This window comes from Blennius ocellaris (genome assembly GCF_963422515.1).
Source record: "Blennius ocellaris genome assembly, chromosome: 24".
NCBI classification, from domain to species: Eukaryota; Metazoa; Chordata; class Actinopteri; order Blenniiformes; family Blenniidae; genus Blennius; species Blennius ocellaris.
The window spans coordinates 4,890,723-4,908,004 of record NC_137673.1 but is presented as its reverse complement, the minus strand read 5'-3'; the positions used below and the strand labels follow the sequence as shown (position 1 = coordinate 4,908,004).

The 17,282-nt window shown below is 47.1% G+C and overlaps 1 protein-coding gene across 1 annotated transcript; it reads left to right on the top strand.

Annotated features, from left to right (window-relative positions):
- Positions 1 to 261: 261 nt before the first annotated feature.
- Positions 262 to 16,399, top strand: LOC308147817 (ATP-binding cassette sub-family C member 4-like; the record flags this gene model as incomplete). The annotated part of the gene is made up of 32 exons (XM_080520150.1): positions 262 to 441; positions 875 to 996; positions 2,673 to 2,837; positions 3,838 to 3,948; positions 4,140 to 4,260; positions 4,343 to 4,579; positions 4,634 to 4,723; positions 4,802 to 4,965; positions 5,071 to 5,196; positions 8,182 to 8,431; positions 9,047 to 9,154; positions 9,248 to 9,337; positions 9,429 to 9,620; positions 10,285 to 10,379; positions 10,717 to 10,803; positions 11,043 to 11,139; positions 11,410 to 11,625; positions 11,925 to 12,062; positions 12,343 to 12,380; positions 12,480 to 12,595; positions 12,680 to 12,850; positions 13,169 to 13,278; positions 13,356 to 13,506; positions 13,588 to 13,707; positions 13,798 to 13,908; positions 14,201 to 14,301; positions 14,397 to 14,588; positions 14,680 to 14,835; positions 15,408 to 15,497; positions 15,569 to 15,741; positions 15,843 to 15,948; positions 16,156 to 16,399. The coding sequence occupies 32 exons, from the start codon at positions 262 to 264 to the stop codon at positions 16,336 to 16,338; spliced, it is 4,407 nt and encodes a 1,468-aa protein (XP_080376276.1). The 3' UTR covers positions 16,339 to 16,399.
- Positions 16,400 to 17,282: the final 883 nt, after the last annotated feature.

The window sequence follows — 17,282 nt, the reverse complement described above, 5'->3', positions numbered from 1 at the left end:
ATCAGTTCACACGTCCGACACGTTTCAGTCTTTCAGTTGGAGCTTCTGTACAATCCAGGCCTGCTTTTAGTTCTGAACTCGTCTAAATGCTGGAGAAAACAACTCAAATACTACAGAATGCAAAAGAAACTGATGTTTTTATAGTTTGAATGTTTTTTGTTTTGCTCGCTCTCAATGTGACTGTGGTAGTTACTTACTCTGGCCACCAGATGGCATGTGTGAGTCCTGTGGTCAAGATCAATTTAACGTGAGTTGGACCAAATGACACCTCCTCTCCAGACCGCCACTGCGTCTCGTCCTGAGCAGAGCAGAGCTGCTGTCTCTGCAGTCAGGAGGTCAAACGTGGCCTCTGGTGTAAAAGAAGACGTGACGCAGCGGCGGCAGCTGGGACGCCAACGCTCCACCTCAGAGGAGTCCTCTGATGACGAGTGGACGGTGCTTGTGAGGAAGTCACATGTATGTTTGTCTTCAGGCCCTGTTGTTGTAGCTGTGGCCCAGGATTTAGGTCAAGGGGTGAAAAAAGAGACTCTAAATGTAGATTTATCTACAATCCCGTATCTGTGAGTTTGACTGACCTTTGTAAATACGCCCTGAGCATCCTCTGCTGAGTGACTTGTGGAACTGAAGTGTTCAATATTGACTGTTTAAGCAGTTCAACTGGATTGTTTGACATTATTAACTATATCAACCTTTACTCTCTGGGTTTCCTCTAAGAGGAATTCATGCTCCTTTCCAAGTATCCAAGCACAAACTGCTTCTGCTCACGGCGGCAGTCACACAGACTTTGGACTCTTTAATCTGCTCTCGGCCACAAAATCTGTCGACTGAGGGAAAGTTTTTGAAGCCGACCTGAGGAATGAACCTCGTCCTGCAGACGCTGCAGACGGGAGCCATACTGACGCTCGCATTCTTTCCTCCGAGTGCCGGCAGGAGGCCGAGGAGCCCGGCGGGGCAGCAAGTCGCACTGCGGTCGGTGACGGAACAAATTAAAGAGATGTGAGCAGATCAGAAGTGTTCCACTAATTGGTTTTTTGTGCTTCCTTTACAACAAGTCGATGACGGTGTGATCATTAAATCCTCCTAAAAACTTCACTTACAGCCACTTTTCCTTCAGCAGTGCAACACTTTTTCTAGACGGTGGGATTAAAAGGAATAAAGGGCGGAAAGCCACCTGCACAGAGAGAACATGCAGACCATGCTTCAGTATACTGTACCTCCCCTCGGGGGGGTTACACGGTAAACATGGTGTGACCGTCTGTTTTGTTGAAGCATCTGAAGCAGGATTATAATCTTTACTGCTCTGAAAGACTCGCGTCACTCCTGTACTTCACCCTCCTTACAGGAAACATTCCTACTTTCTAACTGCAGTTGTGAATGCGATATCTGGTATTGACGATTCAACTGAACCCGGTTCCACAGGAATGAATGCTTGTAGGAAGTCCACCTGTGATAATGTGAGCACCAGTCCTTCCTGTCTCACACCCTTCCAAGATAAAAGTGTTTACAGTATAAAAACACCATGTGTGGATTCCACGTCCCCGGGAACAACTTTCCCCGGCTTCTTTGTGTTTTTCACCCACTTTTCCCACCAGTGGCTTTTATTTATCAGCGGAGGTCGAGGCTTGACCTCTCATTAGGTCTGACCCCCATTCTCGCTTGGCAGGAAGCCACGGGCCGTCAAACCGCTGTCGACGTGCACGTGACGTTCAGGGGGGGGATTAAGGAACAGACACACGTGCTGGGGGACAGACGTTTGTGTGCATGGTCAACTTCAACAGGAATGCATGAGGGCTGTTCGCGGTATCCCTATGCTGCGTTCAGGTACACCCTGAATTTGCATCACTAGTTGATGTGGAACAGCTTCAGAACAACTCGTGATTGGGCAATGATGTGATTTGTAGCCGAGAAGGGTGATTATCTTATAGAAACAACAATTTCGAAGGCCACGTTCAACATGTTGAAGATCAGAACAGATAACACTTTATTGATCCGACGTGGGGGATTTCAGATACCCCAGCAGCTCCATAGGAATATAACAATTACAGATTTTATAATGATGATGATAATGCATCAAACTGGTATAGTGCTTTGTGTTAAATAAAAATGACAAAATAAAATGAAGAGTTTTAAGAAAAAGCAAGCTTGAACAGGTGGGTTTTGAGTTTTGTGAAGTTTTGCAATACATTAAGTCCTATTAACAAGAGAATTTGACAAGAATGAATGAATGGTTTATTTCTTGTCATAATTCAACACATCGAAAATACAAACGGCCACAATTGCTATTATGCCTAAATTCTATAGATTGACAAAAAATGTGTACAACTTATAAACAAAAACTTAACTTAAAAATAACAATTATGTTCCATTTCTCCCATCAGTCTAAACTGTACCCCTTTATAATAAGAATTTAAAATAAAAACTGGTTGGTGTCACTATAGAACAATATAGAATAAGCAAATGACAAAACAAAGTACTAATTGTATTAACGAGTTTATTCAATTGAAGTGCAAATACATACAAACTGTGGCCTGCCAGTAACTCCCACAACGTCTTTATTATTGTTATTATTATTATTATTATTATTATTATCATCTTTGAATCGTAGAGTCCATCCCTCCTGGACTGAACGAGGCGCGGCAGCCGCGTATCCACTTTACGTGATGTCCCTGAAGGGCACGCGCGGGAAACGGAGACGCGCACTACGCGCCGCGCCGCTTGTGCTCCGACCGTCTCCAACTCTGCATTGAGCGCTCCCGCACAGACATGGACGTGACCAAGACGGCCGGGGTGGACAACCCGCTGGCCTCCGCCGGCTTCTTCTCCAGGATCTTCCTGTGGTGAGTAACGCGGTAACGCGGCGTTACTCACGTGCTGTCACACAAAGTTCCCCACCTGGGAAACGATCCCCTGCGTCTCCGGTCACCTGTTAAAGTTAAAATCAAATCCTGCTAATTAGGAGAAATTATTCACTTGTCAAACTCCCAGAATGAATAAAAACACAAACAGCTGATCAAATTTGCAAGTTTTGCACATTTTAATCCACAAGATTAACTTTTTTCATAATTGAAACTCAGATTTTTGAAGTTTAATGTGTGACAGTCAGCCGTTTGTGATAAATAAGTTTATAATGCTGCTGTTAGAAATGTTGTATTTAAATCCATGAACTGCCCAGCAATGAAATTACTATTATTAGTTTTAATCAGACGAAAGGAAAGTGCTGTCAGGTACACATCTGCACTTTGGCTCTGCAGACACTGCTTATATGGGCCTTAATATTCAATTTTATTTTTCCTCTATTTGCTGTTTTTTCTTGTTTTTATATTAACTAACAGATTGCATTAAAGATTTATTGCCGATAGTTTAAAAAAATACGCTAAATCAGGCTCTGTTTGTTAAAGGTCATGAAGTGAAAGGACGTCTGCAGGGGGAAATGTAAAACTCTCCTGCAGAGCTTTTCTCACATTCTTTAAGTTCACCCACTGGTTTCTATAGGTTTGAAGTAAAAACTGTGAAAACATGATCATTGTGATCCTGATGAACCTGATTTTGATGCAGCAGGACCTTTGTTGTCACATTAATTCTTCTCCACTTGTAATAACATCCAGATGTTGGATGCTATATATTAGCCTTGCCTAAGAGGTTGCATAACCCATGTTCAGAACTGTATGTACTTCACAATAAAACTGCCTTCCAGAACAAGAATTTGAGTTTGTGTGATTTGCATAAAGTCCCACCTCCAGCGCGTTAACTGCCGGGAGACGTCCTCTGCACAGCGACTGACCTGAACTCTCCTGAAGGTGAACGGGGCGTTTCCACTCACAGACTGGTGTGTTTCAGCTGGCTGTCGCCCTTCCTGCACCTCGGCCACAAGCGCCGGCTGGAGGAGAGCGACATGTACCTCGTCCTTCCCGAGGACCGCTCGGAAGTGCTGGGGGAGGAGCTGCAGAGGTACGGCAAAAACGTCCCGCTCAGGACTCGTGATGCCACTTCCTGTGGACCCTCAGTTGTGCAGATCCTCGTCGACATCTTTAGGCTGGATGGAAGTTAAAATGTAGAACGTGTGACTGACTGTTAAGCCAGTACAGTAAAGTTCTTTTTTAGGACCTGAATGAGAGTTTCTGTTTCCTCTATCGATGCAGATGTTGGGACAAAGAGGTCAGAAGAGCGACTAAAGAGCTCTACAAGCCGAGACTCGGCAGAGTTCTCGTCAGGTGCTATGGAAGGAAGTTTGCATTGACTGGGGTCTTTGTTTTTTTCGTCGTAAGTATTAACTAATGGGTTCATCCTGGTTATTCTTGGAGCTTGGTGTGTAAGAGTTGTGGCGCGCATCTTTGTCTTGAAGGAGGTGATTAAAGTGATCCAGCCGCTCCTCCTGGGGAAGATCATCCTGTTCTTTGAGAACTACGACCCCGGCGACGAGACCAGTCTGTACCTGGCGTACGGTTACGCTGCCGCCATGTCGCTGTCCTCCTTCGCCTTGACCATCCTCCAGCACCTCTACTACTACCACCTCCAGAGGATCGGCATGAAGATCCGGGTGGCCATGTGCCACGTCATCTACAGGAAGGTCGGTGTGCAGGTTTGTCAGAACTCTCTGGCGCTTTATGCTGACGAGGCAAAACTCTCTGTTCAGGCTCTCGGTCTCAGCAGCGAGTCGATGGGACGAACGACCACGGGGCAGATCGTCAACCTGCTCTCCAACGACATCAACCGCTTTGATGAGGTGAGCCTCAGACACGCAGCACCAGGCGTCAAGTGACCGATGTGGTCTGATCTGAGTCGTAGCGCTTCTGTGCCACAGATCCCTCTGAACCTGCACTACCTGTGGGTCGGCCCCCTGCAGGCCGTCGTCATCGTCGTCCTCCTCTGGTTCGAGATCGGACCCTCGTGTCTGGCCGGCGTGGCCGTCATCCTGCTCATGCTGCCCGTGCAAACCTGGTTCGGGAAACTCTTCGGCATCTTCAGGTGACCGGCTCGCTTGAACGGAGAGATCCAGGCTGACGTGACGCAGGATCCCGTCACACCTCGGAAGCTCTTTCTCGCCCAACTGAGGCGTTTTGGTTCCCACAGGAGCAAAACAGCCGTCCTGGCAGACAGTCGAATCCGAATCATGAACGAGGTGGTGTCTGGCATCAGGATAATCAAGATGTACGCCTGGGAGATCCCCTTCGCCGCCCTGGTCACTGAGGTCAGGAGGTGAGCGTCCGGCCGCCGCAGCCTTTTGTCAAGCCGATGAAAAGGTCCAAGGTTACAAGGTGTTTTTATTGTCATATCACCAGTAAAAGCCAGGTTTCACAGTGAATGAAATTCTTATTTTGCCGTCTACCCTGAAGCCGACCTACATAAATAAGTAAGTATATACACAAAAGAATAAAAATATAAAAATAAAATAACAGAGCAGTCCAAAAATATTAGTGCGAAAGTGAGATGTGCAAAGTAAACATGTCAGAAGCTGTTCAAAAGTCTGATGGCAACGGGGAAGAAAGAGTTTTTCAGTCCATTAGTTTTGCTTTTCAAGCTTCTGTACCTCCGGCCTGAGGGCAGAAGCGTGAACAGTCTGTGTTGTCGCTGGGTGGGGTCTTTTAGTACGGAGGCAACTCTACTGTGGACCCTGCGCTGAAAAGAACCACGACTCTGGAATAATGCAAAGACCAAACACTCAACCACACGTCTGACTCCATATAGTAGGCTTAAACGTGAGATTTAATCATAACAGGCCATGTGTAGCAACACTTATCACTTGTCACACTTTTCTTCTCGAGGAGCCGTAAAATATCACGTTTAACCTTTAGAGTGGGGATTACACCGCTCATAAAGTTGTACATGCAGTTTTGCTGTACACACAAAAACTGCACCATTTTAATTGTTTCAGCCGTTTATCTGGAATTCAACTGTTTAGTCAGTCAACTGTGAGATGAGAGTTTGTGACATGCAAATGACATAAAAATAAGATAAATCATGTTTAATTTACGTTTAATTTCAGGTTGATGTTGCAGACCGCCCAGTTTCAATGTCTTTGTCAAAGAAAGAATGAACAAGCGCATATTTTAAACAGTGGCTGTCTTGACAGGCAGGTATTTATTCCCATAATGCGTATGGATTAGTACTAGTTTACAACCCTGTGAGGATTAGAATGCCAGTTTTGAGTTTCTTTCGGGAGTATTTATCTTAAAACTTTAGAATTAGTTTGTTATTCCATCTTTACGCATCATCTTGTCAGTTTATTATTAACACACTGCTTTTTGCCCTTGAGCGGTGATGCAACAAGATGCAGAGATGGAGGAGTGAAACGAGACCAAAGGTTAACGACTCGGCAAAACGTAATATGAAAGTTTGATGACTTCAAAACTTCCACGACGTGTCAAGATTCCTGTTGGTTGCTGATCCGTGTGCAAGTATCTATGTAGACGTCCAGGCTGTCAATCAGTCTCCAGCACTGGGAGACGTGTTTCAACGTGTCTGGATGTTGACTGGAGGGAATACATACCATAAATAGAAGAGAAAGTGTCACATAAGTAAGAAAGAAATATATTCAAGGCTATTGAAGCATTAGAACCTCAATATAATTACAAAAATAGGAGATTTCTGCAGGCTTGCAAAGAGCCGCCGGTACGTAGATGTATAGCAAGAAAAAAAACAAGTTTAATTTCTCCATTAAATTTACTGCACAAGGAAACTCCCAGGTTTGTCCCTTTCATCTGATACATTGTAGTTGTGGATGTTAGAAGCAGATCGTCCCTCTCGCCTCCACCTTCCTCCTCTCACCACAGGCAGCGCTCAGTCTGCAGATTTTCTATCACTTTTGTTCCGCCACCCTGTGAACCGTGTGAACTTTGCGTGTCAGAAGAAGGTTTTCAGTCACATATTAACGCCAGCTGTTCTCAATCACCTTTTATAACATGTTGGTGGGAAATTCTTGGAAATGGTCGCTGTGAAGAAACGCGTCGTCCTCGGGGTTTACACGAAGTGCCGACGAGTCATCCGTGAAGCAGGAAATGTCAAAATAAAAGAACAGTGCGGCGTATTTGTTCTCGTCCATGTCAACTGCGATAACTTTGTCCACTTACAGACAGAGGAGGATTAATGTAAATCCACTGAAATCACTGACAGGGTTGTTAAATGTCACATGACTGAACAGTGAAGAGAAGCACCTGGCCAGCCTGCAGGCCCTTCTGTCACTTCTCTTCTATCATGCAGTGTTCATGTCTTTATCTGCAGTCCAGTCTCAAATTCTTCCCTCTTTACAGTTTGAGCAGTGCTGAATACCTTCAACAACAATTCGGCCACTTACTGCTGCGGCGCCTCCTTCTAAAACCACAAATCGCCGTCTTTTCAATATGGTGGCGTCACCGAGGACCAGTTACTCATTTCAGTTGTGCAAAACGTTCTCCTTTATTGACTCAGTGTTTGAGTCGTGAGCTAATTACAAGCTGCTCCGTCAGTTTGTCATCTTCAAACCTGGCCTCGGGACACATTTGAACTTGACAGAATTCTTTAGAGCTGAAGGAATTTTTTTTTTTACTCTGTTACTATATTTGAATACATTTTTCAGGTTTTTTTTTTTCCTAAAAACTTTTTATGCTTCGTCTCACCATTTAAAGAACAAATCTGTACTTTCACCTCCCGACTTCATCACCCCGGCACGTGAGGGATGATTCAGAGTTAAAGTGTAACACAGGAACAGCCATTCATACTGAAGCGCCACACGTTTATTAAATGAAGGTCAATTTTTTTTCTTCATTTAGGAAATAATCCAGTTTCTGAATCTCAGTTTGACACGTCTTTTTACAGCTTTAATTGTTGTTCAAGCTTTCATCCTGTTCAGTGTTTGTATTTATGAATATCCTGCAGCGTTTTGTGGGCTCGTACTCCAACATGCCTGCAGTTATCATAAACGATCTTAACCTCTGGGTTTTCACATGATTGCTTTCAGAACTGAGCTGATTTCTTTTGACATTTGGGAACAATGTGGCGTGTGTCTGCGTCTCCTGTGCACAGTGACGCCCCCCGCCGGGGGCCCCACACCCGGAAGTGACGTCCTGCCAAAACATTTCGCCAAAAATAGCTTCTGATATGGGATTCTTTTTTTTCCCTGTCGAACACGGGGGCTTGTTCGTCACTTTCCAATCTTGACGAGCTCTCAAATCCTCCGTGTGATCAGGCTTTCCTTCGTCTCGCCAGGAAGGAAATCTGCCAGGTGCTGAAGAGCTCCTACCTGCGAGGCCTCAACATGGCCTCCTTCTTCGCCAGCAGCAAGATCATCGTGTTCGTCACCTTCACCGTCTACGCCCTGCTGGGCAACGCCATCACCGCCAGCAGCGTGTTCGTCACGGTGTCGCTGTACGGCACCATCAAGCTCACCGTCACCTTGTTTTTCCCCCTGGCTGTGGAAAAGCTGTCGGAGACCTTCGTGAGCGTTTGCAGGATTCAGGTGACTCGCGGTGAAACTCAAAACAAAAAAGTCTTACACAATCAGTACCCATCTGAACTGCAGGCCATTGAATCGATGCCAAGTAGTTCAAACGAGAACGCAGCCTGATTTGACTCCTGGAAATTGATTCTGCACACAAACAATGACAGTGGAGGAGTTTCATGAGGATTCACTCGCACTTTAATTCATTTTTACACAGTGTGTAGTAAAATTAGCTGACCTGTCGACGCGGGAGGGAAGTACTAAGTCAGCAAGTGACGATTAAAGTGTTAAACTCCTCCATCGGTTGAAGGACACAGCAGCAGTTTCCTTCTTGTAGAAATGTTGAGAATCAGGAGCAGCCAGCTCTTGACGAGGAGACCCGGAGGTACGGCATCGGTGACGTACGTAGTTGTTCCTGACCTGACATCATGTGACATCATCACCCTGGGTTGTGGAGCAGAATATATATCTTTACATGAAGCTGGGTTCTTGGTTCAGGTTCTACTGGAGGCTGTGAGGGGAAATGTTTCCTGGTGGTTTGCACACTTTAACAGTTTTTAAGTTCTCCGTATGCATGAGTGGATTTGAAGCGGTTCAGGTGGTTGAAGGCATGTCTCCCGTCACTCCTCGCAGGATTTCCTCCTCCTGGACGAGGTGGAGAAGAGGAACTTGGGTCTGACTCTGGAGGAGAAGGAGGAAAATGGCGTGGAGATCGAGAAGCTCACCTGCTTTTGGGATAAGGTGAATCTTCTATTTTATGGGAAAGTGAATTAACATTATAATCATTTTAATCGCAGGCTGTCAAATATCTGACAATAATAATTGTTCTGTCAGACTTTAGACGCGCCGTCGTTGCTGAACATCTCGGTCAAGGCAAAGTCTCACCAGCTTCTGATCGTCATCGGCCCAGTGGGGGCGGGGAAGGTCGGCACACTCGCATTGTTTTCACTATTCACAGCTTTCAGGTCAGAACCGTGCCGCACTTCCCCTCATACATGTGTGCCGTTTCCCCCAGTCGTCGCTGCTGAGCGCCGTCCTGGGAGAGCTGGCTCCCGACACTGGATCAGTGAAAGTCAACGGTCGGCTGACCTTCGCCTCCCAGCAGCCCTGGGTCTTCCCGGGAACCATTCGCAGCAACGTCCTGTTCGGGAGGGAGCTGAACGCCAGGAGATACGAGAAGGTCCTCCATGCCTGTGCTCTGAAGAGGGTGAGACACAATGCTGCGCAGTTAGCGGCTTTACGGGAGTTTATTTCATCATTCATACACCGATGAAGCTCAACGGTTTGACCCTCGGATTTTATTTACACTTACTGAAGTAAAGAAATGTAATGAGCACCTTTGTCTATATTCTGATCTCCAACCTTCTGCCTCCTTTCAGAGTTCACATGAAAATAATGCTGTATTCTTTAATATTGTGCATCACTAAAGACACAACAGAGTGATCAGATCTTGCATAAGGAATATAATTCACACGCTGCCATCTCACCTTAAACAAACCAAACTTCACGAGGGCCTGATGTTTTGCTGTCAGCTAAAAGGCGAATACAACTAATTTGCTTTGTCAGGGTGTGACAAACAATCCGGGTTTGAACCAGGACGTCCAACTGGGAGTGTGCAAACAAGTTTTTCCTTTTCGCTGTTAACCACAACCGCTTTACATTTCTGAATATTCTTTTGTTGTTGATTTGGGACGTCAAATACCTTCAGGGAAAAGGCGCAGAGTCAAGTAGAAAATTAGCCTTAAATTGCCTTAAAATATGTTTTTCCATTCCAGACTCGTTGTATTTGGAGTGGGGGGGGGGGGGGGGGGGGGGGTGCAGACCCCTGGACTCCAGAGTTCACATGTAACTGGGTGACGTGTTGTGTACAGGACCTGGAGCTGTTCCCGGACGGAGACCTGACGCTGATCGGGGACCGAGGAGCCACCCTCAGCGGGGGACAGAAAGCTCGCATCAACCTGGCGAGGTGAGAGGACGGTGCCGCTGAAAGACACGATGCAGAACCGCCATGTTTAACTGCGCCTGTGAGCCTGAGGCAGCAAGTGTCTGCATGCCGGGTTTCTGCAGATGTGCATCGTGTATAAATCAACATTCTCACTCTCTCTTTGCGTTCACACATTTAACAGCAGTCCTTTTATATGTCTTCTGCACTGAAAACCTGTTCTCCAGCCCTTTAAGGAGCCCGATTCCCTGTGTTCCATTACATGAGCCTGGACAGGCGTTAACGTGTGCTGCAGCTGCTCTGGCTGCTCGTTGTTCCCGTCACTCAGTGGCAGCTTGCACTAACCGCTGTGTGTTTTCAGAGCTGTGTATCAGGAGGCTGACATCTACCTCCTGGACGACCCGCTGAGTGCAGTGGATGCAGAAGTGGGTAAACATCTGTTTGAGCAGTGAGTGGCTTCTTCTTCTGCTCCCATTGTCTGAGTGTGTCACATTCTGACTGCAGCGTGAACGCTGTGTCGCACTGATGACACGTCTGTGTGTATCTTTATATGTATGATAATACTTCTAGTGTGTGTGTGTGTGTGTGTGTGTGTGTGTGTGTGTGTGTGTGTGTGTGTGTGTGTGTGTGTGTGTGTGTGTGTGTGTGTGTGTGTGTGTGTGTGTGTGTGTGTGTGTGTGTGTTCAGGTGTATCTGTGGTCTGCTGAAGAACAAGTGTCGTATCCTGGTAACACACCAGCTGCAGCATCTGAGAGCCGCCGACCAGATCCTGGTCCTCAAGGAGGTTTGTGATGAAACATAAAGTTTCTGTCATGAGCTGCATCCTGGTTCGAATCGTTCTTTTTGATCCGTCAGGGGAAAAGCTGTGATTTTATAAAGCACACAAATAAAACATGCCGTGCCTCGACTGTGAAGAAATAGCTGAAATCCAGTTTGGTAACTGAACTGGATTCTGATAAATGTAAAAAAAAATCACAGATTCCACCGTGAAGGACCATTGAGAGCTTGACCCTTTGCATTCAGCCATTCCCCCTAAAGCAGTTCCTTCCTGCAGGGTCACATCGTGGCTCGAGGAAGCTACGGCGAGCTGCAGAGCCTGGACCTGGACGTGGTGACTCTCCTGAGGAATGAGGAGGAGCAGGATAAGTGGTCGCGCTCGGCCGACTCAGACAAGGTGTCGGTGCTGAGCCGGGCCACCCGGTCCCACAGCTCACACTGTTCTCACAGCAGCCTCCTGCCGCCCGAGAGCAACGGCACTGACAAGCCACCTGTAGGTAGATTTCCTGATCAGGATTCTGTGTCACGCTCAACATTTGTCCTCAACAACACAACAAATTAAAGTAAAGCATTCTCCACATGTTGCCACACGCCCAGAAGGGAGGAGGAGGAAACTCATCTTGTCCTGAACCACAAAGAAATACAGCATTTCATGATATTAATACATATAGCACCATAATACGTTTTCTCTATTTGCACATATTGTCTCTGTAATTCTTTAGCTCACACTCGCCAGCAGGCGCCTCTCGATTGACGTGTGAAGCTGCAGTCGACTCATTCTCTCCTCTGCAGGTTGAAACCATGCAGACCATTGCAGAAGAGGCTCGAGCTGAAGGGAACATCAACGGCCACATTTACCTCAAGTATTTCACCGCGGGGTGCCACTTTGGGGTTTTGATCCTGATCTTCCTGCTCAGTCTCGTAGCAGAGGTGCGTTGCTGCTCATGCTTCGTCTGTTTCCTCATTCTATCTGTTTCCATTACATTCTCATGGTCTCCGCTTTCTTCAAGTAAAAAGTAACTCCATAGTGTTCTGTCTGTAAATGATTCTCCTCTGAACTCAACCAAGCTGCATGGCAGTGTTTTTTCTAGTATCGCTGAGCTGTCTTCAGTACATACCTCAACACAAAGTACATCACTGGTACAGTTATACAACAGAAAGAAGACACAACAGGAACACAAACAGTGAGGACTTTGCTTTGTCTCCCCAGGTTGCGTACATCTTGCAGGACTGGTGGTTGGTGTACTGGTGAGCGCCGCTTCTATATTTTTGCGTAAAAAAAAAAAAGTAAGTTACTTGGTTTGTAATTCATCTCACTGTTTTGATGTTTCTTTCGTTTCGTGACAGGGCAAAAGAGGAGTATTCAAACAGCACGTTCACCGACGTGGGCGTCGGGAATAAGGCCAACGTTTCTCACTGGGATCAGGAGCACAACCTGAAGTTTTACCTCTACGTCTACTCGGGTACGCCTCCAGCTGCTGTCGGTTATGATGCAACAAATTCCACTTGGTATGACGAGGAGCTGCTGTTGTCGTCGTCGTCTGCAGGTCTGACGGCGGCTGCTGTGGTGTTCAGCTACGCCAGGAGTTTGGTGATCTTTCACGTGCTGGTGAGAGCAGCTCAGACTCTCCACAACAGCATGTTCAGCGCTGTGCTGCGCACGCCGGTCCTCTTCTTTGACGTCAACCCCGTAGGTGAGCTCAGACTGGCCGTCACGGGTCAGTCACAGGCCAGTCCTCCACTGGGCAAAGACTCACAGGCCGTTTAGAATGCATGTTTTAACGGACTGAATTGTAGGTTTTATGTATCCCAGCAGTATTTTAATGAAGTTATTTGACCAGTTTGTCTCAGTGGAAACACTATAAACTCACATTTGAATGATTACGTTTACTGACTTCTATATTTTTCATATATAAGCTTTATCTACTGCCGGACTGAAATAAAGTCTGATTTAATAAAGTCAGTCCCATAATGGAATCAGGAGTATTGTCGCTGTGAGATGAGGATGTGAACCGCTATCCCACCATGGCGCTGAGATGAAATCTGCCTCTTTCTGCCTCTGTCTCGAAGAATTCTCAACAGATTCTCCAAAGACATCAGCCAGATGGACTCTATGCTCCCCATCACTTTCATGGATTTCTATCAAGTGAGGAGCACAATCAGATTTTCACCTGAACGCCATCTAAAGCCTCACTTCTTTGTTTTTTGGGGGTTTTTTTCCAGTTATTTTTGCAGAATCTGGGCGTCGTTGCTGTGGCGGCCACAGTCATCCCTCTCATCCTCGTCCCCATCGTTCCGCTGCTGTTCTTCTTTCTGTACATGAGACGCTTCTACCTCCGGACGTCGCGGGACGTCAAACGCCTCGAGTCGACGAGTAGGTTGACTGTGACCTTGGGGTTTGAACCGAGTCTCAAGGGGAGGGGGCTGACCGTCCCTGCGTTGATTTGTTGTGCAGCTCGGAGTCCAGTCTTCTCCCACCTGTCGTCGTCGCTGCAGGGCCTGTGGACCATCAGAGCCTTCAGAGCTCAGGACCGCCTGAAAAGAGCCTTCGACGCTCATCAAGACCTGCACTCAGGTTCCTCTCCGCCGCAACCCACGTCTTCAGCGTCCCTCTCCGGCAGCGCGGCCGTCCTGAAACGTCTTTTCCTGTTTTGTTTGTCCTCAGAGGCGTGGTTTCTGTATCTGATGACCTCCCGCTGGTTTGCCCTTCGCCTCGACAGCATCTGCGCCATTTTCATCACCCTCACATCGTTCGGCTGCATCCTGCTCAGGAACGGTGAGAAGCCTCGATCGCACCGTCACCTGGCGTCACTTTCTGGGTTTAATGGCAGATTTCGACATCAGATGCGTTTGTTTCAGTTAGCGGCGCCAGAGCGCTCTCTGCTTTTAGCATCAGGACTGAAAACTGCCTCGTGTGATGAAGCTGGTTGGGGCTGCCTCCTCCGCCTGGCTGACGGCTCAATGATGAATTATTCTCTGGCTCTTTTTATTCACTGTCTGGCCGTCGTTATCTTTCACACTGGCTCACCTTGAGGGGATAACCTGACTGACTTCCCGCTGCTTCTCAGGCCTGGAGGCTGGAGAGGTGGGCCTGGTGCTGACCTACGCTGTGACGCTGGTGGGAAACTTCCAGTGGACCGTGAGACAAAGCGCCGAGGTGGAGAACATGGTGAGGAGAGCTTCGGGAAGTGACCTCTGGTTGTGTGAAAAAGAAAAAAAAGCGAATGGACTTCTGGGTACTGAGTGAATGTTGTTTTTGTCCAGATGACGTCTGTGGAGAGGGTGGTGGAGTACACGGAGCTAAAGAGCGAAGCCGCCTGGGAGACGGAGCGGCGTCCCCCGCCCGACTGGCCGAGTCGAGGCAGCATCGCCTTTAACCAGGTGAACTTCTCCTACAACAGCGACGGCCCGTCGGTCCTGAAGCGCATCAGCACCAGCTTTCAACCCAAGGAGAAGGTGACTCGTCTCCGTCCGCGCGTGGAAGCTTCTCAGCTCGCCTGCCGTGTGAGCGCCGGCCGCTGACCACGCGTCTCGTCTGGTGTCTCAGGTGGGGATTGTCGGCAGGACGGGAGCGGGGAAAAGCTCACTGGTCTCGGCTCTGTTCCGGCTGGCCGAGCCTCGGGGGAAGATCATCATCGACGGCATCGTGACCTCCGACATCGGCCTCCATGACCTGCGCCAGAAGATGTCCATCATTCCTCAGGTAGTTTTTTAAACCAAAGCTTTAAAAGCAACTAATATTTACGGAGCCTCGCTGGGAATTACTGCTACAAAGTTTAATTTATTAACTCGTCATGATTCAGGATTGATTTATTGACGCAAATCACAGTATAGGAGATAGAATTCCATGAAAAGCTTGTTATTATTTCAGTTTGAATCATGAATTTCCAATGTGAATATAAATCTGGTTTCACGGGAGGCCTGGAGAAGGCCGCAGTGTTCAGCTCTGTCACAGTGATTATTAAAAGAAACAATAAGATCTACAGGCAGCGTCACAGTCGTACCAACCGAATATCACCACTTGTTCAATAGAAAAAGGTTCCACATTCTAGCCTCTAGGTGGCAGTGTTTTAACCACAACCATTTGTAAACGTATGTAGAGGAAGAGTTAGAAATCTAAATCAAACTGCTTTTGGGGCATTATCTACAGTGTATACAGGTATTCACCTCCCACTGCCTCGTACAGCAGGATTTAGTTTCACGTGATGAAGAATCCAGTCTGCTGAAAGACTGCACGCATGTTTATAATAATAATTCTCACCCTTTGTTGCTCAGGATCCGGTGCTGTTTACCGACACGGTGAGGAAGAACCTGGACCCTTTCAACCAGCACACTGACGAGAACCTGTGGAAAGCCCTGGAGGAGGTGAGCCTCTCATGACGTCCTCCGACGGCGACTCTTTACCCTCCCTGAACCTCCACATCCACCTCCTGCAGGTGCAGCTGAAGCCTGTGGTGGAGGAGCTGTCCGCCAAGCTGGAGACGGTGCTGGCCGAGTCGGGCTCCAACTTCAGCGTCGGTCAGAGGCAGCTGGTGTGTTTGGCCAGAGCCATACTGAGGAAGAACCGCATCCTCATTATTGACGAGGCCACGGCTAATGTGGACCCCAGGTACCACACACACACACACACACACACACACACACAGAGCACCATGACACACTTCTCGTGCGCCATCCTTAAAAATAATCCAAATATCCGTGTTGCTGCAGGACGGATGAGCTGATCCAGAAAACCATTCGGGACAAATTCAGGGAGTGCACCGTGCTCACCATCGCTCATCGCCTCAACACCATCATCGACAGCGACCGCATCCTTGTGAGTCGCCTCAACAGCGCCCAGGAGAATCTAACATCTCATTGTATCTACAGTTCAAAGCAGATCTTAGAAGCCTGCCATGTTGTATTTCTGTATTTTCAAGCCGTCGTATTGTCGTTCTGCTGTAGCTGATGTTACTTTGGTTCTGCACTGATTCTTCACCTGGTGGCTGTGACCTGATGGCGCCGTCCTTCCCTCTGCCTCCAGGTGCTGGACGACGGCTCCATCGTAGAGTTCGACCGACCCTTCAATCTCCTGCAAAACAAGGACGGTGTGCTGTACAAGATGGTGCAGCAGTTGGGCCCGGCCGAGGCTGCAGCGCTGCTGGAGTTGTCCAGAAAGGTGACGGAGGGAGAAGCTGGTTCAGAGACGACTGGTTGCAATGGCTGACACTGGTTTTTTTTGTTTTTGTTTTTTAAACACTGTTGCAGGCATCACAGGAGACACAGCATTCCTACCAACGTGCTGGACTGTAAATGAACTCAGGTTCATGATGAACTGTAGCCATGGACACTGGGAAGTCTACATGATGGCTGCCAGTTTTATTTTTTGGGAGCCGCCTTGAGGAAGCAGAGGAAGTGCTCTTACTGTTGCATCTTTTCCACTGGACACATTTTTTTAAAAACACACACACACACGCATACGCTCCAATGTCAGTCCTGTGGAATTTGCTCTTTTCATTGTAAAACAAAAGGTCTATTTTATTTGTACAAGTTTCTCATAAAGTTTAACTTTTTACTTAACTTTCATTTTGTTGGGGGGAAAAAAACGTGAATTTTTTTTCACAGATTGCAGAAATGTTTATTAAATGTGACTGAAGTCCATGAAAAATATTCATGCATCCAGTTTTGTAGCTCAGTTCAAACCTTTTGATTCGTATTTTGAGGAGAAAACTGAATTTTCTTACAGAAGCAGTTCATGTTTAGTCAATAATCTGAACTGAACAGTGGATGTTGGGTGTGTTTCCTCTTCCAGTGCTGCCCCCGACTGGCCACTGAGAGGAACTGAATCAAATTTAGATCAAAGTGACCCTTTTTAATTCATTTATTGAAACTTTATAATATCCAACCTACAAGGAAACAAACTTGCTTATTCTGGATGGTTATTAAATGAATATAATCCCTGTGGTGCCCCCCCCCCCCCCCCCCCCCCCACTCACCTCAGGTGAGTCTTCTGCATGGTAAAGATAAACAGTGAAGTTAAAAGCATTTCAGTCTTCAGGTGAGTCCTCAATATCTGTGTAATGGATGTGCTTGTCTCGCTCGCTCTCTCTCTCTCTCTCAGGACTGATATAACTCTCACATCTGACAGGAAAACGCTCGGTGAGCATAAAT